This window comes from Pristiophorus japonicus, chromosome 5, assembly GCF_044704955.1.
Source record: "Pristiophorus japonicus isolate sPriJap1 chromosome 5, sPriJap1.hap1, whole genome shotgun sequence".
Lineage (NCBI taxonomy): Eukaryota > Metazoa > Chordata > Chondrichthyes > Pristiophoridae > Pristiophorus > Pristiophorus japonicus.
The window spans coordinates 97,673,553-97,698,888 of record NC_091981.1 but is presented as its reverse complement, the minus strand read 5'-3'; the positions used below and the strand labels follow the sequence as shown (position 1 = coordinate 97,698,888).

Below are 25,336 nucleotides of genomic sequence, written 5' to 3'. Positions count from 1 at the left end.
CTACTGTTTGGAAGTCTGTACACAACTCCCACTAACGTTTTTTGTCCTTTGGTATTCTGCAGCTCTACCCATATAGATTCCACATCATCCAAGCTAATGTCCTTCCGAACTATTGCCTTAATTTGCTCCTTAACCAGCAATGCTACCCCACCTCCTTTTCCTTTTATTCTATCTTTCCTGAATGTTGAATACCCCTGGATGTTGAGTTCCCAGCCCTGATCATCCTGGAGCCACGTCTCCGTAATCCCAATCACATCATATTTGTTAACATCTATTTGCACAGTTAATTCATCCACTTTATTGCGGATACTCCTTGCATTAAGACACAAAGCCTTCAGGCTTGTTCTTTTAACACCCTTTGTCCTTTTAGAATTTTGCTGTACAGTGGCCCTTTTTGTTCTTTGCCTTGGGTTTCTCTGCCCTCCACTTTTCCTCATCTCCTTTCTGTCTTTTGCTTTTGCCTCCTTTTGTTTCCCTTTGTTCCTCTACCCCACCTAGACTCTCACCCTCCAATTAATAAGTGATCTCTCTATTCTTCCTACCAAAATGTAATACCTCACATTTATCTGTATAGAACTTCATTTGTCAATTATATGTCCAATAAGCAAGTTTATTAATGTCCTCCTGTAATTTATTACAGCTCTCCTCAATATTGACTATCTCTCTCCCACGCACCCCCCCCCCACCCCAATTTGGTATCAAATTTAGAAATTGTGTTCTTGATTCCAAAGTTTAAATTGTTAATGTAAATTGTGAACAGCAGTGGTCCCTGCACTGATCCTTGTGGGATATCATTACCCACCTTCTGCCACCTACTCCCACTCTCTGCTTTCTGAAGCCATTCTGCTACTTGTCTCCTGACTCCACATTCTCTGACCTTGTTCATCAGTCCATTATAGGATACAATATCGAAGGCCTTTTGAAAATCTAGATAAATTACATCTACTGCATTACCATTGTCTACTCTCTCGGTTACCTCTTCAAAAAATTCAATAGGTTGGTGAAGCAAGATTTTCCCTTTTGAAATCCATGCTGACTATTCATTATTATACTTTTCATTTCTAAATGTTCTATTCTCTCCTTTAGTAGTGATTCCATATTTTTCCTATCACTGATAAGTTGACTGGTCTATAATTCCCTGGATATGTCCTATCCCCCTTCTTAAATATAGTTATTACATTAACTATCTGCCAGTCCTCTGGTATTGCACCTTTTTCTAATGAATTTAATGTGTAGTAATATCTCTGCTACCTCTTCCCTAGATTATTTTAAAATGCATGGATGCAATCCATCCGGACCAGGGGTTTTATCCGCTGAGTTTGATTTGTTTATTTAATATAGCGCCTCTTTTTATTTAAATGCATTCATCTCATTACTAATCTCATCATCCAATGTCATATCCACCTTTTCTATCTCCCTGGTAAATACAGAAGCAAAATAATTATTTAATGGTGCATAAATTGCGGTCAGAAAATTTTTACGAACTTACTGGTGGTCATAGAAACATAGAAAATAGGTGCAGGTGCAGGAGTAGGCCATTCGGCCCTTCTAGCCTGCACCGCCATTCAATGAGTTCATGGCTGAACATGCAACTTCAGTACCCCATTCCTGCTTTCTCGCCATACCCCTTGATCCCCCGGAGACTTGCGGTCCTGGGCCTCTGCGCGAAGGCATATATACGGAATCACCATAAGTATGAATGGGAATACGACTACTTTGACTGGTTGGGCCATTAGTCGAGTCCCCAAATAGTTTTTAAATCATCCTAACCTTAATTTTTTTTTTTTTAAATGTTCTCAGCTTCAAATTTTCCAGAGGCGTGACTTTGTTTTTAGCTCATTTTCAATGGGCTTCTGCTTTCTTTGACAATGGTCTCTCTTTCTGGTTAGTTTGAAGGGTTTATTTAACAAAACCAGTCACTAATGGACCACTTCAGGATTAAAAAAATTTGAACTGAAAATCTCTCACCACAGATTCAATGATGAATAACAGCATCCCAATATTAAAAATATATTGTAAACAATTCACCATTAATGCAAAAGGCTTTTACTACAATACTAGAATGCAGATAGTTGTGAAAAACTGTTGCAACACTTGATAGTTGGTATTACAAACAGTGACTGATAAAGTTATTAGGAAGTAATCTTACTTAGGTTTACACTTGATTGACGAGGCAAGCTTGGATTAGAACAAAAGATTTGTAATATAGTAACTGAATTCCACTTAGGGGACCGTTTTAAACACTGGTTTCATTCCTACAATAAATGCATAGCATTTAAAAAAAAACCTGGCCACCCCTTCATAAAAAAAGGTTTGTGGTATATTGTCCAGTGTCTGGAAACTGCAGAGCAACCAGTGATCCTCTTTAGCACTAGAAAATCATACATGTTCTCGGATTCTAAGAGCAAAAAATTCGCAAACCTTGCACCCATTTTTTTTGGCGCTATTTTGCCGGTTTTGGCAGAAAACAGTGCGGCAGAAAATTCGGAGAAGTCTTGCGGCGGCGGTTTTTAAATACCACTAGGGAGAGGACTGCTGCCGTGCAAGACTCAAAATAGCGCTTTTGCCAAAAATTTGACGTATTGACCCGTATTCTGCGTGAAAAAAACCACCAGCAAAAAAATCCTGCATTGCAGCCCTTGGAACAGCGGTAGGTATGAAGACCTGCAAAAAATGTAAGTTACATTTTTTACTTTTTAATTATTTTTCAGCGATTCGATACTTGTGTCTTGTGAATGTTTTGTAATGTTTTGTTTTTTGTTTTCTGGCGTTTCCCCCTCCCCCACCCCCTTCCAAGGCCTCTCTTGCAGAGGTATCAGCCTCGGAGTAAAGTTGCAGAAAATTCACGGTTTGCGCCACGAATCCTCATGCAACACCAATTTTTACCGCTGCGCAAATTGAAGCCCGAGTTTTAGGCCTCGGAGCGGTAGCGGAGTGAAAACTAATTTCTAGCCCTAACTTTTTACAGTTGCAGTTTTCTCAGTATTTTACAATGGGAAATTTGCTAAAACTCCTGCAGAAAATGTGAAGATAAATAAATATCTTATTTTCTAAGAACAAAAAAGGGAAATGGAAGAATCTGAAGCCACTCTCATGCACTTCCTTATAGGACTGTGGTGAGGTCAGGAAGTAGATCATCTGCTTTCTCAAGCACACATGGTACTGAAACCACCTAGAGAGGGGATAGAAAAATCTCCCCCACCCCTTTATGTAAAAAAGACATTAGCCAGTTTCTTTAAAAAAAACATCTATCGTTTACCTTGCCTTTATTCTCTTCTTGAAAGCCAGGCGTGTCTGTGTCAGGAGGGTAAGCAACCGTAATGTAGATATTGTATGGCTTTACCTAGAAATATAAACAAGCAAAATTTTGGATAAAACACTACAATCAATTCTGGCAAGCTTGGCATCATTTAAAAAAAAGCTCTTCAATGAGCATCTATCAGAGTTATAAAAACATTACGATGGTGAATTACATTGTATTCTTCTCATTCCCACCATTTACAGCCTGGAGGGAAATAGGCACTCTGACAGAGATACGAACTCGCATTCGCAATTTAACACCTTTATCAGTTAAGTGTGGATTCTTTTAATCCCATCAGCTTGTTTTGAACTGAAGCCTTACAATTGGCCTCCATGCTCTTTAAGCTGGGAAAAGAGAAGGAAAAAGAAAAATCATCCAGAGTTGCTGCTCCTGATCAGTGACTCCTGCTTAGTAGGTGGGGCAATTGTGTGCGAGTGAGTTTGTGCAGAGAACAGAGTATGGTCGGAATTTTCCCCTTTTTAAAAAAAAAAGGTGGGTTTGGAATTTGGGGCATTTAATTTGTTTAATTTAATTTAATCCCGACCTGGTCCCACCTCCAACCCACCCACTTCTGGTTTTAATGGAAGCGGGTGACGAACCCGCTCCTAGGGGGCCGAACATCAATTTAAATATTATAATGAGGCTGGAAGCCTCCTTTTTTTTTAAACTTCTATTTTGTTTTTAACTGCATGCAGACGAGTTTACACAATTTGTAAATCCCGGCAGTTAAACCAAGGCAGGTACTGCTGCATCTTGGAGGTAGCACAGTGTATATGTTACTGGACTTGTAATCCAGAGGTCTGGACTAATAATCTGAAGGCACGAGTTCAAATCCCACCATGGCAGCTGGGGAATTTAAATTCAGTTAATTAAATACAGTTGGGACATAAAAAAGCTAGTATCAGTAATGGTGAGCACAAAAACTACCGGATTGTTGTTAAAACCTATCTGGTTCACTAATGCCCTTTAGGGAAGGAAATCTGACCTACATGGGACTCCAGACCCACAGCAATGTGGTTGACTCCTAAATGCCCTCTGAAATAGCCGAGCAAGCTCAGTTGTACCAAACCTCTACGACAAAGTCACTGTGGGAGTACCTTGACCACATGGACTACAGCGGTTCAAGGTGGCAGCTCACCACCATCTTCTCACAGGCAATTAGGATCATAGAATGCTTACAGCACAGAAGGAGGCCAATCGGCCTATGGAGCGATGAGCAATAAATGCCGGCCTTGCCAGCGAAGACCACATTCCATGAATGAATTTTAAAAAACAAAGCGGCTTTATACCTATCTCCTGGATCCAGGGTCCCTACCTAACCACCCCCCCCCAATTAAAGATCACTTCACGATCCCCTTCCCATGCTTCCGATCCCCACCATGAACCCACTAATGATACCGAGGCCAGCCACAATCCATCAATGGCTGGCCCCAATCCTCTTTCTCTCTCCCCTCCGCCTCCCCCCCCCCCCCCCCCGCAATTATCTGGCCGACCCCCTCCCACTGGACTCCTCTTCCACCTGCCCACCCGATTCCCGGCTAACTCTTCCCCACCCGATCCCCGGCTGACTCCACCCGCCACATCTCTCTCTCTCTCCTCCCCTAATTCATAGAGTAAATAATTTTATACAATGTTCAATGGCTTTATGCACAGTCAAAACATATTGTCTCTTGCTCTCATCTGTCTGTTACCTTCCTGTAGAGTGCCATCTAGTTGCATGAAACAACAGGCAAATGTGGAATTTCCACAGGAAATATTTACTTCATTTTCATTGGAATGTGACCCATTTAAGAATATACATGTATATTTGTACACAGAATCTTATTTAAATTCTGCGAGATGAAAAAAGCATCAACATGTCCATCCATTAAAATGGATTTGATATTTTTCCTCCATTCAGATCCCTTTTCTTTTTACTCTTTTTCCTACTTTCAGACTCTCTCACCATTTCGTACCGCAAAGGAACCAAGCAACAATCCTCCTCGATCACTTGGTCAGTCACTATTTAGTTAGCTGGTCATAGAATCATAGAAATTTACAGCATGGAAGGAGGCCATTTCGGTCCATTGCATCCGCGCCGGCCAAGACCTAACCAGCCTAATCCCGCTTACCAGCTCTTGGTCCGTAGCCCTGTAGGTTACGGCACTTCCAAGTGCATACCCAAGCACTGTTTAAATGTAGCGAGGGTTTCTGCCTCTACCATTCTTTCAGGCAGTGAGTTCTAGACCTCCACCACCCTCTGGGTGAAAACATTTCCTCTCAAAACCTCCTACCACCAATTACTTTAAATCTATGCCCCCTTGTTGTTGAACCCTCTGCTAAGGGAAATAGGTCCTTCTTATCCACTCGATCTAGGCCCATCATTTTATACTCTTCAATAAGGTCTCCCCTCAGCCTCCTCTGTTCAATGGAAACAAACCCAGCCTATCCAATCTTTCCTCATAGCTAAAATTCTCCAGTCCAGGCAACATCCTCGTAAATCTCTGTACTCTCTCTAGTGCAATCACATATTTCTTGTAAGTGATGACCAGAACTGCATGCAGTACTCTAGCTGTGGCCTAACTAGCGTTTTATACAGTTCATGCATAACCTCCCTGCACTTGTATTCTATGCCTCGGCCAATAAAAGCAAGTACAGGTATGATGTCCGAAATCCAGGAACCTCAGGACCGAGGCCGTTCCAGATTTCGGGTATTTCCGATTTCAGGTATTTCCGGATTTCAGAACGTCTTTGCCTGGTCCGAGGTAGGTGGGGTCGGGTGGCTGAGCTAAGTGGGGGGGGGGGGGGGGGAGGCGGAGAAAGGAGAGGCTGGGCCGCCAAGGCAGGGGGGCCAGGCCAGGCCGCCGAGGCCGGATTTCAGAACATTTTCCGGTTTCTGGACGACCCCACCACAGATCAGCCCAGTGTCCGGATTCCGGAACATTCCGAATATTGGAACTCCGGATTTCGGACACGCAAACTGTACTCCATATGTCTTCTTCACCACCTCATCTATCTAGCCTGCTACCTTCAGGGATCTGTGGACATGCACTCCAAGGTCCCTTTGTTCCTCTACACTTCTCAGTGCCATACCATTTGATGTGCATTCCCTTGCCTGGTTAGCCCTCCCCAACTGCACTACCTCACACTTCTCCGCATTGAATTCCATTTGCCACTGTTCTGCCCATCAGTTCAGTTCATGATATCTTCCTGCAGTATACACTTTTCTACTTCATATCAACCACACAGCCTATTTTTATATCACCTGCAAACTTCTTAATCATACTGAGGTGAATGATCAGCCATGATCTTATTGAATGGTGGTGCAGGCTCGAAGGGCCGAATGGCCTACTCCTGCACCTATCTTCTATGTTTCTATTACCTCCTACATTTAAGTCTAAATCATTGATTATAAGACCACAAAAAGAGGCCTAGTTCAGAGTCCTGTGGCACCTGTGGAAACAGCCTTCCAGTCATAAAAACACTCATCAACCATTACCCTTTCCTTCCTGCCTCCGAGCCAATTTTGGATCCAACTTGCCATTTTGCCCTGGATCCCATGGGCTTTTACTTTCATGACAAGTCTGCCATGTGGGACCTTATCAAAAGCCTTGCTAAAATCTATACACACTACATCAAACATACTGCCCTCATCGACCCTCCTTGTTACCTCCTTAAAAAATTCAATCAAGTTAGTCAGACATGACCTTCCATTAACAAATCCATGCTGACTGTCCTTGATTAAGCCGTGTCTTTCTAAATGAAGATTTATCCTGTCCCTCAGAATTTTCTCCAATAATTTTCCCACCACCGAGGTTAGGTTGACTGGCCTGTAATTATTCGGTCTATCCCTTTCTCCTTTTTTAAATAAAGGTACAATGTTAGAAGTCTTCCAGTATGGGTTGAGTGTCCGAAATCCGGAGTTATGAAATTCAGAAAATTCCAGAATCCGGACTCATCCGTGGCGGGGTCGTCCGGAAACCGGAAAATATTCCAAAATTCGGACTCACCCGCCCGACCTCCCCCCGCCCCCCCAACCTGGATCCTCAGGTCTCGCCCCCCCCACCTCAGTTGTCCGAACTCTGACCTCGCCAGACCTCAGCCCCCTGAACTCCGATCTCGGCCTGTCCGACCTCCCGAGGCCTCGGCCCTCCCGAACTCTGACCTCGCCCAAACTCCGGCGGGAAAGACGTTCCAAAATCCGGAAACACCCGAACCTCGTCCAGGGCATTTCCGGATTCGGGATGTCGGAAAGACGTTTCGAAAGCCGGAAATACCCAAAATCCAGAACAGCCTCACTCCCGAGGTTTCCGGACGCTCTACCTGTACCCCACTTGTAGCTACAGTGGATTGGAAAATCATGGACAGAGCCTCTGCTATTTCCTCTTTTGCTTCTCTTAACAGCCTGGGATACATTTCATCCGGGTCTGGGGATTTATCCACTTTCAAAGCTGCTAATAATCACCTTAATGCTTCCTCTCGCACTATGGTTCTTTTACACTCCTCCTCCTCGATTGCAGTATCTGCATCGCCCTTCTTTTGTGAAAACAGACGCAAAGTATCCATTAAGAACCATACCCACGTCTTCCGCCTCCACACACAGATTACCTTTATGGTCTCTAATAGATCCTACTCTTCCTTTAGTTATCCTCTTGCTCTTAAATTTATAAAACATCTTTGGGTTTTTCTTGGTTTTACTTGCCAAAATGTTTTCATGCTCTCGCTTTGCTTTCCTAATTTCCTTTTTAATTTAGCCCTTGCACTTTCTTTACTCCTCTAGGCTTTTTGCATTATTTGGCCCTAGGTATCTGTCATAAGCCTCCCTTTTTTCTTTTGCCCCTTGACATCCAGGGGGCTCTAGATTTGTTAGTCCCACCCTTTTTCTTTAAGGGAACATATTTGCTCTGAACCCTCAGGATCTCAATTACCTCCCACTGCTCTGACACAGATTTCCCTTCAAGTAGCTGTTTCCAGTCCACTTTGGCTAAATCACATCTCAGCTTGATTATACTGGCTTTCTCCCAATTGAGAACCTTTATTTCTGGTCTATCTTTGTCCTTTTTCATAACGGTGTAAGCACAAAGAATGGTCTGCAGTAACATTTCCAATCCTCCACTCCCCACACCCAAACTTCAGAGAGAAACGTTCCTATGATGAGAACTTAATTTGAATCTTCATCTAAGGCAGGCCCAAAGCAGAGAAATTTCTGTATTCGGAAACTACATTTGCAGTTGGGATAACGGCGAACTGGCAGTGTTCGCCATCATTCCACCTTTGAAACTGACCACAACTTCGGGATCTGGTGCAGGCACTTGTAGAAATCCCAAAGTTACGGTCTCTCAATGACAGCTCCGAAACTGGTTGCGCTATGCCCTCCTCCCCCAACAGAGCAGCCAGTGAAATTTCATATATCATTGAAACTGACGAAAACTTCGGCTCTTCCTCAGTAAGTATGTTGGACCCAAAGGGATTAGCTGTAACTGGGGTTTTCACAGCATTATTACTGCTAAACAAATGTTAAGGGTTTGCAAAACTAATTTTAATTTTATGCAGTGTGAAATTTGTCCATTTTAATAAAATTTAAAATGAAAGAACTTTAAAAAGAAAATAAAAAATTCTTTTGAAGTTTGTCCATCTTTATTTCTCGTTTGCCGTTTCCCCATGTGAGAGTTTCACACTTTCTTTTGCTCTCTCTAACTATTTTAAAAGTTATAATTTTAAGAGCTCGCTCACTTCCTTGGTCGGTGTCTGAGAAGTCTGCCTTTTGATTGGCTGCTTAGACAGCCAGTTGAAATCACAGCAGTTCGAACAAGGGAAACCCCATTACAGTCCATCGAACTGAATCGAAGGTCGGTAAACCCAAGCTTTGACACAGCGATCGACAGATCCTTGTGTGGCGTGGACATCGGGACCAACAGCCACCAACTTCACTTTGCTGCTGACTGCAAATTCTGGGCCTACATATCTCGAAAAAAATCTGGAAACATAGTCCAGAATTACTCAATAAATCATTGAGGCCACAAACATCTGCTGTTTGAAAACAGTATTAGCCCTTGATGGTATCAAACAGCAACTTCAACACTAATTTGCTGTATCTGTAGAGAGAAAAAACAAAGTACGAGTAGATGTGGTACAAACAGAATATTGATGCACATACCTCCATTTGCAAAGATTCAGCTAATCCACGCAGAGCAAATTTGGATGGAGAGTAGGCTGTGTATCCGAATAAACCCACTTGTCCTGCCTGTGAGGACACAAATACTATCCTTCCCATCCTTCTTTCCTTCATGGTGTGAATGACCGCTCGAGTAGGATAAACACTGCCCAGATAATTGATCTCCATTAACCGCTGGGAGAATGATAAGTAATACTAATCAAAACAATACTCAGCCATTTAAACTGTCCATATAAATTTAAAATACGAAACAACTTTGTAATACTTAATATGCACAAAAATAGACCAGTTAACCATCCACCTTTTACACTAACAGGACAAGGTTTTGAACCCAAAAGTTGATATTTAAATGTTGAAAATCTGCAGAGCTACCAGTCTTAAGTCACTTTCAGTCCAATAAAATGCATGTACATTCCTGCCTCCTGTGTTTGGCAAGACAGGAAGAGGATACAGGCGGTGTCTCAGTAATTCATGTACTATCATAAAATGCCATTGCTACTGGCAAAGTGTCATGCCCATCACAAACTCTAGGGCTGCACTGCATAAACAACACTTGGACTATCCAGCAAGTATTTACAGTTTTGAGTGGTAATCTTTTTTGGGTGGTGTCAGCTTCTTTAAAGTTACTGAGTAGTTATCGAAGTAGGCATGTATGTGAATCACCTATGACTTAACAGATACCATTATATTTGTTGGTTGTCTCAAACAAAGAATCCAAAAAAGAACTCTTCATGAGATAGCAATCGACATTGAGGAGAGTCAGGTGTAAACCAGGTACTCTTAAACAAGGAGGGACCAAAAAAAAAGTGACAAAAACAACTTCTCTATGCACTTCTTAGCAGTTCACTTGCCATCCTTCAGGCCTTGGCCACAGATGATGTTTGCATCAAGAAAGGAAGATAAGCAAAAACAGCTTCTTTTACTTCTGACATAGCTAGCAGATAAGATAGATTTCCAGTCATCAATCTGGATTGAAATGGAATTCAGGCCCAAGAAACAGCTTTCTAATCCACTGCATCACAACTCTTCAAAAATGTAAATGCATTTATTTTCCAATTTAATTTCTTGCAAATAGAACTGAGATCTGAATCATCATCTATGGAAAGACATTTGGAAATTACTTAGCAAAATTTGTTAGAAGATAATGCATGAAAAACAGCAACAAGTAAGGCAACCATCACTATTCAGGATTGGAGGGTGGCAGTGCAAGCAAGTCAGATTTTAAGCACAAAAACTAACAAATCTTATCTTAAAACCAATTTCAACCAAAACTGGATGTTTTAGAAAATGGTGTTATTTTGTACCAATGCATACAATAGCAAAATTGTTTCAATACTAATTAAGCAGTTGAGCCTTTCTTTACTAAAATGTAGTTAAAATTAAATATTTCCATCCACAAACAATACCCATACTTAAGGGACTTGTATTTTTAAATGCAACACACAAGACTTCTTTGAAATTTTCCTTTTGTCACCCCACTTTAAAAAAAAAATCTTCTCTTTAGACTGCCCCGAGCATAGAATGGTTCTTCTACCAAGATAAGTTACTTTATAACCAAGCTTCTGCGGCTCTTATTCCAGTCATTGGAAAGTCTACGAAAGCAGTCTGAGATCAGAGGTTTATCAAGTGGCACAGTAACAAATTAGAAGACTGAACCTGCAACTATCAATTAACAGAACAGTACGTTAGACTGGTAGCACATTAAGTTTCAAAAATGTGAGACCTTACTTCATGTCCCAAATTATTCACAACAATCGCACACTTTCGCAGACACCTAAGGAATCCGAAGACTTTTAAACTATACGAGTGCCCAAGGTAGGCATTCATATATTTGGAGGAAGAAAGGAGGAGCGAGAAAGGATGTTTACTAGTAGAAATTGTGGAGCTCTGAAGTAGTTAAGTAGAATGTAATTTGAAACAGAAAGTGTTCCACCGAAAATAATTTAAAATTTAATTATGCAAATTACTCACTCTGAATAGGCCAACATCAACATCTTCAAACTTTGCAGCAACGGATATTCCAGCACAGTGTACAAGCATGTCTACTGGTCCCAGCTTCTCTTGTGCCTACAGCGACAGATTAATAGATTAATGCTTCAGGAAAAAATTCTGGTTGAGAAAAGGGGTAACCAATTCCCATTTCTTTGAACTGCTTGGTTAAAGCTCACTTCAAAGAGCAAGAAGCTATAGCTAAATGATCACAGAGTCAATTTTCATCCAGACTCTGCCTTAAAAAAAGTCTCTTACTATTCATTTATTTATTAAACTGTGGCATTCCCAGATTTAATCAAATTTAAAGTAAGGTTAAAAAAAACGATGCACCGGTGCAGGCAAAAAATGAACAATGCAATTAAAAAGTGTAGCTCTTTTGGTTAGACTCAGGTTGGCTTTTAAGCCATGTTATTTAGCAAGTACCTCACTAGTATCACACTGGGGTTGTTTGGAATTTGCATAAAACAAGCAAAACAGCATTAGGACAATGATGTACAATATACAAAAACAAACTTGGAAATATATGATACATTTTTAGTTGACAGAAAAAATAGATCTACATTTAACTTCCTTTTGCGCTAACCAACAGGTAATTAAAAAATATTAGTTACAAAAAATGTCAAGTTTCTTTCTTGGAGCTGTGAAGGGATCAATTCCCACACTAAACCCCAATTCTAACTAAAAGTCAGAGTCACTGGTTTTATATGGAATTCAGTACTTTGCAGCAACATTCTGCAATTCCAAGACCTTTGATTTGTGATAACTGAATAAGCCAAATTCCACTATTACACATGAATATGAAGTTTTCTGGGATATTTCCAGTGTATTAAGAGTTTGCATTTTGCAATTCCATGCATTTTACTGTGAAAGCTGCAAATCGGTGGCCTAGTTGATGTCTTTTACATCGAATTGTTCATGACCAGAAGCCACAACTTCAGCAACAAGTGTAATTTAAATGAGGCCTAAATAAATTAAAGAAATCAAGACAGCTATGCAAGAGCAAGAAGTACGTGTGGCTGTCAACACATTTAGGGGTCAAGTTTCAGTTTCAGCCTGAGTTGATCCTTTTTTTTTTGGAGCAATTGGTTTAGAATGGAGTATGTTAGAAATTGCAATTCTCGGCATTTAGTTTGTTACAGTTATAGTGAATTAGAAAAGGTTAAGTTTGGAACAGATTTTTTTCCCCAACCTCTGTTTTGAAAGTTTAGGCAGAGATAACTTACTCCAAACTAACTTAGAATGGAGTAAGTGTAGATTTTTTATATGCTCAGAAAACCCAGGAGGAAGAGGAGGAGGGAGGGAGGGAGGGAGGGAGGGAGGGAGGGAGGGAGGGAGGGAGGGAGGGAGGGAGGGAGGGAGGGAGGGAGGGAGGGAGGAGGAGGAGCGGGTGGGGGGAGAGAAGAGGGAGGAGGCTGAACGGGCTCGGCCGACGTGAAGAAGCTGGGCCGAAGACTTCAGGCGGGGCCCGCCCCCAGCAAGAAGCCGGGCGGGCGGGACCCGCCGAAGGAAGAGGGAGCGGACCAGAGCTGAAGGGAGGGGGCTGGCAGCTGGGGGCGGGGGGGGCGCAGCAGACAGCGGCGCAGGAGAGGGGTGGCGTGAGAGAGCCAGAGGGAGCATGAGCTGAACAAGGGGCGGGGGGGGAAGCCGGAGCCACAGCAGGAGCTGGAGGAGGGAGGTGAAGTCTGATCTTCACCGCCCCAGTGTGAGCGCATTCAGCCAGGGCTCGGGGCGGCGTGCTTTGGGACCTTCCACGCAGTTTCGGGCGCCTGGAGCTACTGCACATGCGCACACACTGTCGCGCGCATGTGCAGAGGTCCCGGCACTGTTTTCAGAGCAGGGACCTGGCTCCGCCCCCCACTGCTTGTGCTGCGCCGCAGGCCTGGATCCACCTGAGGGAGGGGAAAATACCGAGGTAAGTTTTTGGCACGGTTTTGAGCGCGGAAATCAGGCATGGCCCGAAACTTGACCCCTTAGAGTGCAGGCCTGTTTTCATAGCATTGTAGTGCCAGCAACCGCAGCAAATCTTCAACCATTTCTACTAAGCATAATAAACAAGATATAAATGATGTCTACTACATCGAAGTACGTGTTGAGTATGTTTGTAAAAAACAAAAGCAAACTTACTTGTTTAATCACACTTTGCACTTGTCCATAGTCTTTTGATACATCAACAGATATACACAATACTACCTGTGAAACAAATCAGAGTATTCACTCAGAAGTGCATTTTGTAAACAAAAGCAGCACAGTGCACTGGAAGCACCAATGAATACAAAGCAGCACAAATATCTCCTGAAACTATCATGCAAATGAAATTCTATACAACTATGCAAGAAGGAATCAACCGCAATAGGTAGAAAACAAGTGAATACGCTATGAAATTGATTGCACGAGGGAGGAGGTGGGGAAAAGAGGGATACTGCAAAGGAGCACTGGGAGAGAAGGGAGTAAGAGAGCAGGCATAGAGGCAAGAAAGCTTAAGGGGAGGCAAGTGCTGCACATGGGAGTGGGAGGGAAGGAAGAGGTGCAAGTGAGTACAAGGGATTAGGAACACAAGGGGGCCCAAGATGCAGGGCGAGACAGAGCATGGAGGAGGCAGGCGGGGGGGGGCGGGCAGGGGTGAAGAAAGCAAAGCCACTCTTGCTCTAGGCAATGTGGAGTAAGGAAAGAAGGTAACAGAAAGGAGGCGACTAAAAAAAGTGCAATACTGACTGGGTATCCAAAGAGAACTCATCAGCATACCCAGTAAATGTAAAGTGAATATGCCCCACTTGCAGGAACTTGGGCCTTTACATGGTGACATCCTTCAGAAATAAAAACTAAGAACCAATCTGGTAGAAATACTGATGCTACACTAGTTTTAAAACCAGTTATTAGAAAGTATATTTTAAACCTTGGCTGACATTATTTTGCCAGAAATTGAATTATTTTCATCATATTTGCAGAGCTATGCAATTTATCCTGCCAAAATGAAAGCTTTCTAATTCCCCAATCACAAAGAAACTGCTCTCGTTCAATAAAATGTCAGTGAACAAAGAAGCTACTTAGAAATACAAGGGTTGCATTTAAATCACAAATGTTCCACACCCAAACACGCACAAAATGCTCTAGTATACAGCTTACTAGTCTACGCCCACCTGTTTATCGTTAATTGAATGCTTCTCAATTTCCTTCTTTGCCCGTAGAAGTTTGCCCTGGAAAACAAAATTGAAAACATATAAACATATTTTTAGACTGCCATTTTTGGAAATTCAGTAAAATTTGTGACAGCATATGCTCAAGTGTTTAAGTTTCTAAAGTCTCACTGTTAACCAAGCCTCGGGTGATTCAGAGTTTAATTGCTGCTTGATCAATGAACTTGGCAAATTCAAATGTGCTGGTCAATTTAAGACTCCAATTCAAGAAGCATTTTAAGATTGTTTTGCATTTTTTTTTTAAAAAAGCATGGTGTTTGCACGTGCAGACTCTTATTTTTAAATTGAAGATCATTGCTGCCTGCCAATAAAACAATAATGCTGTTGCATTATTTGCAATTGCTTAAAAAAATTTCTAACCCCGTTTCCCATGTATTATCTTACAAGTCCCAACAGCTACCTCAGACATAGAGCAAGCAGAAACAGGCTGTTAACAAGCACACTGTAAAGGAAAGCTTTCAAGGAACACTTGATGAGCCACCCATTAACTTCCACACTATTACTTTAAAATCTAGAATAGCTACCAAACCGATCTTATTAAATGATGGAGCTGGCTTGAGGGGCTCCTGCTCCTATTTCTCATGTTCTTAAACTCCAATTAAAGTTTCCAAAATGTCACTCAAAATGCTTTGATTCTCCCCATTCACCCTTCTTCTCCACCTTCGGTAATTGAAATTTCTAAAGTCCAAAATAAAGTTTAAACAAAATAAATTATATATTTCACAATAACATTAAATTTATCCATTGAATTGTCTTCTGTGCCTTTTAATTACCAAAGTTTGCATTTGAAGGCGTCATCTTCCAAAAGCCCAGGATTGGAATTGTTACTTTTGCCTAAATCCACAACTCTTGTGCCAGATTTGGATTGTCTAGTCTGAGCAGAAAGAGACAGAGAGACAGATAGACTGCCCCTCCAATCCATCAACTGCTCTTCAATTCTCAGCCAGAGACAAATGATGAGGTGAAGGAAGTGGAGAATGCACAATAGGCCAGAGTTGAAGGAACACAGAGTTCCCGCAGGGCTGGACGTGATTATAGAGATGGGGAAGAGCGATGCAATGGAGGGATTGGAACAGAAGGATGAGAATTTTTTTTATTTAAAAAAAAGTTGCTGGACCGGGAGCCAATGTAGGTCAGCGGGCACAGGGGTGACAAGTGAATGTGACTGGGTGCGAGTTAGAATACGGACAGCAGAGTTTAGGAAAAGAATTGGCACAAAAATAGTAAAGTATAAAATTTTAATTGTTTGCTTAAACCAAGCATTTTCTTGCTATTGAAGAATTAATTATTCTATAGATGTTTCTTTGCCTCGGAAACAGATCAGCTTCTAACATTTCATATGCTGACACTGCAGATCTTACCAATCTAACAGGAATACAAATACAAAATTATTTCAAAAACATCAGAACTTTTATGATGATTGTTACTTTGTATCATATTTGCTTTGTGAAAAGAAACTGGACTATCCACAACTATGCACAGTGTCTAAACTCTGATGTTAAAATATTTTCAGTATTGAAAAAGGTCAAAGATTTCACCCGTAATAATTCCCATCTATATACTATAAATTGGAACATATACAAAAGTCACCATTCAACAACAACTACTTGTATTTATATAGTGCCTTTAATGTAGTGAAGCGTCCCAAGATTTCACAGGAATATTAGGAGATTTTAAAAAATGACACCGAGTCACATAAGGAGAAATTAGGGCAGGTGACCAAAAGCTTGAACAAAGAGGTAAGTTTTAAGGAACGTCTTGAAGGAGGAAAGAGGGGTAGAGAGGTTCTAGAGCTTAGGGCCAAGGCAACAGAAGACGACCAATGGTTGAGCGATTAGAAATCAGGGATGCTCAAGAAGGCAGAATTAGAGGAGCGCAGACATCTCGCCAGTGGGGGGGGGGGGGGGGGGACAGTTGTGGGGCAAGGCCATGGAGGGATTTGAAAACAATGATGAGAATTTTGAAATCAAGGTGTTGTTTAACTGGGAGCCAATGTAGGTCAGCGAGCACAGGAGTAATTGGTGAGCGGGACTTGGTGCGAGTTAGGACATGGGCCGCCGAGTTTTGGATCGCCTCTAGTTTATGTAGGGTAGAATGTGTATTGGAATGCCAGGAGGGCATTGGAATAGTCAAATCTAGAGGTAACAAAGGCATGGATGGGCGTGTCAAATTTTTTTTGTCTCATAATACTCTTGAAGTATCTTGGGAGGTTTCACTATATTAAAGGCGCTATATAAATACAAGTTGTTGTTGTTCAGCAGCGGATGAGCTGAGGCAAGGGCAGAGACGGGCAATGTTACGGAGGTGGAACTAGGCGGTCTTAGTTATGCTGCCGATATGTTGTCGAAAGCTCATTTCAGGGTCAAATATGATACCAAGATAGCGAACAGTCTGGTTCAGCCTCAGACAGAAGCTGAGGAGAGAGATGGAGTCAGTGGCTAGGAAACGGAGTTTGTGGCGGGGACCGAAAACAATGGCTTCAGTCTTCCCAATATTCAATTGGAGAAAATTTCTGCTCATCCAAAACTGGATGTCGGACAAACAGTCTGACAATTTAGAGACTAAAGAGGGGTCGAGAGAAGTGGTAGTGAGGTAGAGTTGGGTTTCATCAGCGTACTATGATGCCGCCAAGGGGCAACATGTAAATGAGAAATAAAAGGGTCCAGGATAGATCCTTGGGGGACATCAGAGGTAATAATGTGGGGGCGGGAAGAGACACTGTTGCAGGAGATTCTCTGGCTACAATTAGAGAATGGAACTAGGCGAGTGCAGTCCTACCCAGCTGGATGACGGTGCAGAGGAGTTGGAGAAGGATAGAGTTGTCAACCACGTCAAAGGCTGCAGACAACCAAGGACGAAGAGGGATAGTTTGCTTTTGTCACAGTCACAAAGGATGTCATTTGTGACTTTGATGAGAGCCGTTTCAGTACTGTGGCAGGTACGGAAACCAGATTGGAGGGACTTAAACATGGAACATACAAATTAATCCTTCTCCCCCACCTTTTCTTACAACCTGATTTAAGGAACAAATTGATTCAATTTCAATACCAGTCTGTTTATCACTGGTCTGGGTAAAAGCATTTCTCACCAAAATAATCCTATGAGAAACGATGAAAGTAGAGCATTCAGGCAGATGCCTATAACTGATCCAGTCACATACCTCATCCCGAGCCACCAGAGTTATAAAAGCACCATGCTTAAAGCACTCGATGGCAATACATTTCCCAATACCACTTGATCCTCCTGTTACCTAGATATATAAAAAAAGATTTACAGTAAATAAAAATAACATTTCTCATGGAACAAAAGGGTACCTTCTATTGTAAGTCAGTCTTTCTGTAATTCATATTAAAAGCTATTGAAATGCAGGTACAGAAACACAGCTAATTAGGCAATATTCACAATCAAGATTTATGAGGTTTCACACTCGTTAATATTCTGGCATAAGAAAAACATTATATTAAAATAAGACTGGAGTGCTAAAACCTTGCAAACACTATGTTGGAATCTATTACCAACATTATATTACATGTACAAATCGTTTAGTTTACTCCATCCTTTCCTCCCTTGGTTTATTTTCAGCAACTATCTATGCTTTTCTTATGTTCACAGCAATACTTGCAGAACGATGGAAGGATAAATGACTGCACAGAGTAAAAATTATTTTCTATCCAATGTACATTTAACACACACAGTAAGCAAAGCATCAGTATGCTATTGGAAAGGAATTGATTAATAGCAGCACGGGCGACATTATTTGTGGTGGCACCCCACCAGCCTCCATGTTCAACGGATCATCCTCCGCCATTTCTGCCACCTCCAGCGTGATCCCACCACCAATCACATCTTCCCCTCCCCTCCCCTCTTAGCATTCCGAAGGGACCGCTCCCTCCACGACACCCTGGTTTATTCCGCAGTCACCCCCTGCACCCCCTCCCCTTCCCACGGCACCTTTCCGTACAAGCACAGGAGATGCAACACCTGTCCTTTTACCTCGTCCCTTCCTACTATCCAGGGCCCCAAATACTCCTTCCAGGTGAAACAGCGATTTATTTGTACTTTTTTCAATTTAGTACACTGTATTCACTGCTCACGATGTGGTCTCCTCTACAATGGGGAGACCAAGCGTAGATTGGGTGACTGCTTTGCAGAGCACCACCGTTCAGTCCACAAGTGTGACCCTGAGCTTCCGGTCATCCTCCAGAGCTTCTTTCTTTCTTTCTTTCTTTTTTCTCCTCGTCTCTAATGGCAGTTGGTCATTATCCCACCATTCACACTCTATCTTGACTAATGTTTTTCTAACGCCTGGCATTACATTTGAATTTGGGCCATCATCCCTTTTGTCTCTCTAATCTCTCCTGTCTTCCAACAAACCTTCCCTTTTGTTCGTTCTTCCCCTCCCTCTTTCGGTGTTTGTTAAGAATCTGTTCTTTTCAAACACTCTCCAGTTCTGACGAAGGGTCATCGACCCGAAACGTTAACTCTGCTTCCGATGCTGCCTGGCCTGCTGAGATTTCCAGCATTTTGTGTTTTTATTTTAGATCCGCAATATTTTGCTTTTGTACTTGAAAATTGGTTTCTAAAATCAGATTATAAAAAACAAATGTAATCCCATAATACACACTATTCCAAAACAAAACAGTACTGGGTGAGGGGGGCAGGGGGGGAAAAAGAGAAAAGGAGCGAGAGAAAAAAATTGATTGACGATTTTGCGGTCGGCTAAGTACCTACGGTGTATGCCACCGGAAGCTGAATAGAATACGAACTTACCCGATGGGAACCCTCCTGCGTGAACTTGCTCTCTGACCTGCGTACTGGAGGGCAGCGCAATGGCCCACGGATCCCAGGTGCCTAGCGTGTGCGCAAGCGTACCTGGGATCACGTGGGCCTCGTGTTCCAATCAGTGGAAGCACCAAGTTTCCTCTTGACATATATGAGAGAACCAGCATCAGGCTTTTACAGTTAATTGTTCAATGGAATACTGGTACTCAAGGAATAGTGTTACAGTTTATAAGTAAAATCCTGTTCATAAAAGTCTGTCACTTCATTCACTGCGGTTACATTCAGGAGACAAGAGTGTATGCTCAGGTTGTTGCTGGTTGTGACCGTGATGAAAGATTTGATTCTCTTAACATAAATCACTCGGTATGACCTTCCAGCAACCAAGTATTTTTTGGTTAGATTTACCCAGGCTGTGACTTAAATCTCTACTGTCGAATCGGAACATCTCCAACCTGAACACGTGTCTACTGGCCGACTTTGGAACTCCTTTTGGGACGTAAACAGGTAGAACACAGTTCCTTACACAAGGGAACTGAAGCCCCTGCCTCTCCCAGACATCAGGCTGCCATTTTTTATACTGAGGCGATAGGGGAGAAAGCAGAGTCCTTGTACATAAATTTTACCGTATTTATTCAAGATGTCAAATTATATTATTGCCTGTCTAAAATTTTAAAAACTTAAATTAAAAAAATACACTCTTTAAAGCATTTCAGCTATTGCTGAAATCACCTTGGCTGGATGCAAATTCTTATTTATTTTCACCATTAATGCGGCTTAACCTGCAAAAGAACATAAAGGTGGTTCCTTTAGCAGTGAAACAGGCTCCTGCGCCTGCTTTCACTACCCGTAACATTTTTGTCCATAATTGCTGGGCAGTTGGTGTACAATTAGCCCAACTCAGCGCCAGCAATGAGTATTTCCCCGTCGGTGTGGATCATCTGTCAAGGCGTACCTTGACAGACTGCAAGTTCGGGATTTAGCGAATGCGCAAGCGGAGATGCCAAACTTGCGGTACTTTTCAAAGATTGTATGATGGCAAAATCCGCCCCTTTATTTACAACAAGGTGAAATGATTTCGGAAGAGAGCTCCAGAGGCATGTAGAATGAACGGGAGCTCAATTTGAGGGAATTACATAGGATACAAGGCACAGAAACAGGCCATTCTGCCCAACCAGTTCATGCCAGCATTTATGCTCCAATCAAGCCTCTTTCCATCTTTCCTCATCTAAATCTATCAGCATAACCCTCTATTCCCTTCTCCTTCATATGCTTGTCTAGCCTCCCCTGAAATGCATCTATACTAGTCGCTTCAACCACTCCCTGTGGTAGTGAGTTCCACATTCTCACCACTCTTTGGATAAAGAAGTTTCTTCTGAATTCCCTATTTTATATTGATGGCCTGTATAGTTATGCTCTTCCCCACAAGTGGAAATATTCGCTCTGTATCCACTCTATCAAAACTTTTCATAATTTTGAAAGACCTCTATTAGGTCAATTGAGCCTTCTTTTTTCCAAGAGGAAAGTGACCCAGTCTGTTCATCCTTTCCAGATATGTAAACCTTCGTATTACTGGTATTGTATTAGATAACACACATGGTTAGCCAAGTTAAAGTAGATTAACCCAATTACAATATTTTGTATGTGGAATATTTCCTGTTTTACCACTGGTATCTGCAAATGTACAGGTATATGAAACCCTCCACCCAAAATCTCCCAACTGTACACAAAGTAAAATTATAGATTGTTTAAGAAGAAACTTTGTCTGCTTCTAGTGCAATTCCAACATCTTGTGTTTTTATTTCAGGTTTCTAGCATTTGTAAATTTGATTTTTATTTGTGTAGTTCTGTAGTGGTGACAACCACTGATAACATTAATAGCAACAATTCTGTGTTGAAGATCCGAAGAATAAGTCGGTCTACAAATGGATTATGCAAAATGTCTGCACGCTTACAAACGCGCTTCTCTCTATTCACAGCCTTATCAGAAGAGAGCAATTAAATTCTGAACCTGATTGAAATTTTGCACAAGGTCTTTTCATCCCCTTCACCCCTTCCTTTCCTGACATCATGCTGCCTGTTTACACACAGAATAATAGAATAGTACATCATTTCAGAAGGAGGTCATTTGGCCCATCAAGTCTGTGCCGGCTCTTTCGAAGAGCCTTCCAGTTCGTCCAACTTCCTTGCTCTTTCCACAAATCCCTACAATTTTTTCACCTTTAAGAATTTATCCAATTCCCTTTTTGAAGGCTACTATTGAATCTGTATCCACCACCCCATGAAGCAGTGCATTCCAAAGTCTAACCGCTCGTTGTGTAAAAAAGTTTTTCGCCTCTGGTTCTTTTGCCAATCACCTTAAATCTGTGCCCCCTCGTTATCGACCCTTCAGCCACTGGAAACAGTTTCTCTCTAAATCCTTCATGATTTTAAGGAACCTCTATCAAATCTTCTCTTAGCCTTCTCTGCTCTAAGGAGAACAACTCCAGCTTCTCTAGCCTAACCACGTAACTATATTCCCTCATCCCTGGTGTTGGGGTAAAAAGACTTCTCTTCCTCAAGGTGGACTCCCTGATATAAGGAATCGACACCTGCCCGTATTGCATAGCGACCATGGAATCACTCAGATGAAATCTCGGTTAACCGGTTTTATTCGAACATGCTCGGGAAGGTTCTGATGAACACTTCTCCGATCAGAGGTTTTACAATTACAATTATACAGTTTTTCGACAAAACCATCGATTGGCCTACTGCTCAGACTGGCTCGGAGTGGTTCTCACCCACCTGGCCATCTCTTATGGTGTCAACTTTGCCTCAGTTTCTCATGACGTATTGATTAACTTTGTTTTCCAGGGTGGTGCCTCCTTATCCCTCTCCCTAGACTCTAGTCAAAATTACCAGTCACTATGTTCCCAAACGTGTGTGTCCTTGTTCTGTACTGAATGCGTGTTCTAAGGTTAATCCAACAGATGGTTCATTACCCATCAGGCTTCGCTATTCTCCTCTTAGTAGCCCAATGTAAGTGAGTGTATGAGTGCGCTTTATTTATATAAGCGGGTTATACATTATCGGTCAATATTACAATCCATACCGTAAGACAGAAGAACTCCTGATTCCTCAGAATCTCCTAATACTGATAAGCCCTCTTAATCTGGACCATTTTACATGTCAGATCAATTCACTACCTTCAGTATCTCTATTCTTGACTCTCGGTTTGTCTCCACTCTAGTGACCGTTTTTTAACCCGCTACACCTGGAAACATTCTAGTAAATCTCTTCTTACCCTCTCCAAAACCGTTATGTCCTTCCTAAAGTATGGTGCCCAGAACTGGACACAATGCTTCAGCTGGGGCCGAAATAGTGTTTTCTATAGGTTCAGCATAACTTCCTGGTTTTTGTACTCTGCCTCTCTTTATAAAGCCTAGGATCCCATATTGCCTTATGAACTGCTTTATTAACCTGTCCTGCCACCTTCAAAGATTTGTGCACAAGCACCCCAGGTCTCTCTGTTCTTGCACCCACTTTAAAATTGTGCCATTTAGTGTGTATGGTTCACCATGTCCCCTGGCTGAACAACCACAGATGCAGTATGGTACTTATCTTCAGAAATTTTGATTATTTGGCCCCTCAGTGTTTTCCTTGTTTAAATGTTCTCCTTTAAGTCCTCGCTCAGCCTATACAACTTGCCAACTTTCAACCTTACACTGCCCTGTCTTCTGATGTGTTTTTTTTTGTATCTCCCTTGTCGTCATGTACAGCCTCTCTTCCTCCAGAATCTCGATCGCTGACAAAGCCATCTCTCGAACCATTTCTTCTTCTTTCTCATCATACGCATCACCCCGTTAGCTTTAAACATTCCAGCCTCGTACTGTCCCCAGGGGAGGAACCAAAATTACTTCCCAATTCTCACCAGATGACACCCTCTCCTCTTGTACTACTTGTACCAATATTGGTGTATCTGTTGACCTGCTTAGTAGTTGTACACATCCCTAACAAATCCTAGATTGTCACTCCCTAATGCAACAGTCACCTCCATGGACTCGAATACGTGGGCCGCAAACTAAATTATACATACAATATACACCCGTTATCCTCTCCTTTGAACATCTCACCTTATTCCATCCCTCTCACCTCTCATTTAAAATTCTCGTTCTCTACCGCCCACCCAAGTACCATAAAAATTATATTACCGATATTTGTTCACTGCTTTCCTTCTCTGTCCCGAACGACTTCTTATCCTCGGTGATTTCAACCTCCATCTCAATTCATCATGCTCTCTCTCCTCTGAGTTCACTCGCCTCCTATTTTCCCTTAATCTCTCCCTCCATATAAACTCCTCAAACCATATTTACGACCACTCTCTCGACCTTGCCATCTCTCGTGGCCTCACTACTCAACATCGTGTCAATCGCTGATAAGGCCATCTCTGACGCTCTCCACCCACATCTCCCTTCCACCCCGCCCCCCAACCCTACTTCCTTCTGCATCCGCCCCGGAAAAAAAACTCTCTAGATTCTCATAACTGCATTTATGAGCTCCCAACTGTCCAGCCTTTGGCCCTCCATTCACCATGACATTTCTGCAGCTACTGATCTGCTCAATCACACCCTCACCACCACCGTTGATGCCCTAGTTCCTGTTAAAACAATTACTCTCTCTCACCCTGGCCGTTCTCCTTGGTACACTCTTGATCTTCGCTCCAAGGGTCGCAGACTTGAACGGATATGGTTTAGCCATTCACCGCCAGATCCAACTGGAGATCGTAAAGCATTATCGGATCTTGCTCTCGTCTGCCAAAATTCTGGAATGTAAAGATAAACCCCGGCTTTTATTCTCCACTGCTAACTGTCTTTTTAAACACCTCTCCCCAGTCTCCACCCTCATAATAAGTGTGAGGAGCTCATGGACTTCTTTGTCTCAACATTGAAACCATCTATTCGGCTGCCTCTGCCTTTTCCCTTCCTTCCCCTAGCCCACCGGGCCAAACTTCCTCGAAGGATCCCCCTAGCCCTGACCTCGCATCTTTCTCCAGTTTCTCTCCGATCTCCCATCATGACCTTTCCGAGCTCATCCTGGCCACGAAACCCACTTCCTGCTCCTTTGATCCTTTTCCCACCAAACTGCTGACCACCCAACTTCCTTTTCTGGCTCCCACGTTAGCTGACATTGTTAACGGTTCTCTCTCCTCGGGTACTGTCCCCCTCTCCCTCAAACCTGCTGTCATCACTCCTCTCCTCAAAAAAAACCAACCCACGACCCCATCGCCCTTGCAAACTAACACCCCATCTCCAACCTCCCTTTCCTCTCAATTCCTTGTCACCTCCCAAATCCGTGCCCATCTTTACTGCAATTCCATGCTTGAATCCCTCCAATCCGCTTCTGCCACAGTATCGAAACGGCTCTCATCAAACTCACAAATGACATCCTTTGTGACTGTGATAAAGGCAAACTATCCCTCCTCATCCTTCTTGACTTGTCTGTAGCCTTTGAGATAGTTGACCACTCTATCCTTCTCCAATGCCTCTCCACCATCATGGGACTGCACTCACCTGATTTCATTCTTATCTATCTACTCGTTGCCAGAGAATCTCCTGCAATGGCTTCTCTTCCCGCCCCCACATTATTACTCTGGTGTGCGCCAAGGATCTATCCCTGGCCCCCTCCTATTTCTCATCTACATGTTGTCCCTTGGCGACATAATTCGAAAACACAGCATCAGTTTCCACATGTACGCTGATGATTACCAGCTCTACCTCACTACCACTTCTCCCGACCCCTCCTTAGTCTCTAAATTGTCAGACTGCTTGTCCGACATCCAGTTGAATATTGGGAAGATCGAAGCCATTGTTTTCGGTCACAAACTCTGTTCCCTAACCACTGACTCCATCCCTTTTCCCAACTTCTGTCTGAGGCTGA

At 42.5% G+C, this 25,336-nt stretch overlaps 1 protein-coding gene across 1 annotated transcript in view; it reads right to left on the bottom strand.

The window, feature by feature from the left end:
* Window positions 1-25,336, bottom strand: part of kdsr (3-ketodihydrosphingosine reductase) — a 71,022-nt gene that overhangs the window by 32,076 nt on the left and 13,610 nt on the right. Inside the window, exons 2-7 of the mRNA XM_070880795.1 lie at window positions 17,802-17,891; window positions 14,585-14,641; window positions 13,572-13,637; window positions 11,427-11,522; window positions 9,438-9,629; window positions 3,260-3,343 (exon numbers count right to left, since the gene is read on the bottom strand). Coding sequence (XP_070736896.1) covers window positions 3,260-3,343; window positions 9,438-9,629; window positions 11,427-11,522; window positions 13,572-13,637; window positions 14,585-14,641; window positions 17,802-17,891 — 585 coding nt within the window. The remainder of the gene's footprint in view (window positions 1-3,259; window positions 3,344-9,437; window positions 9,630-11,426; window positions 11,523-13,571; window positions 13,638-14,584; window positions 14,642-17,801; window positions 17,892-25,336) is intronic.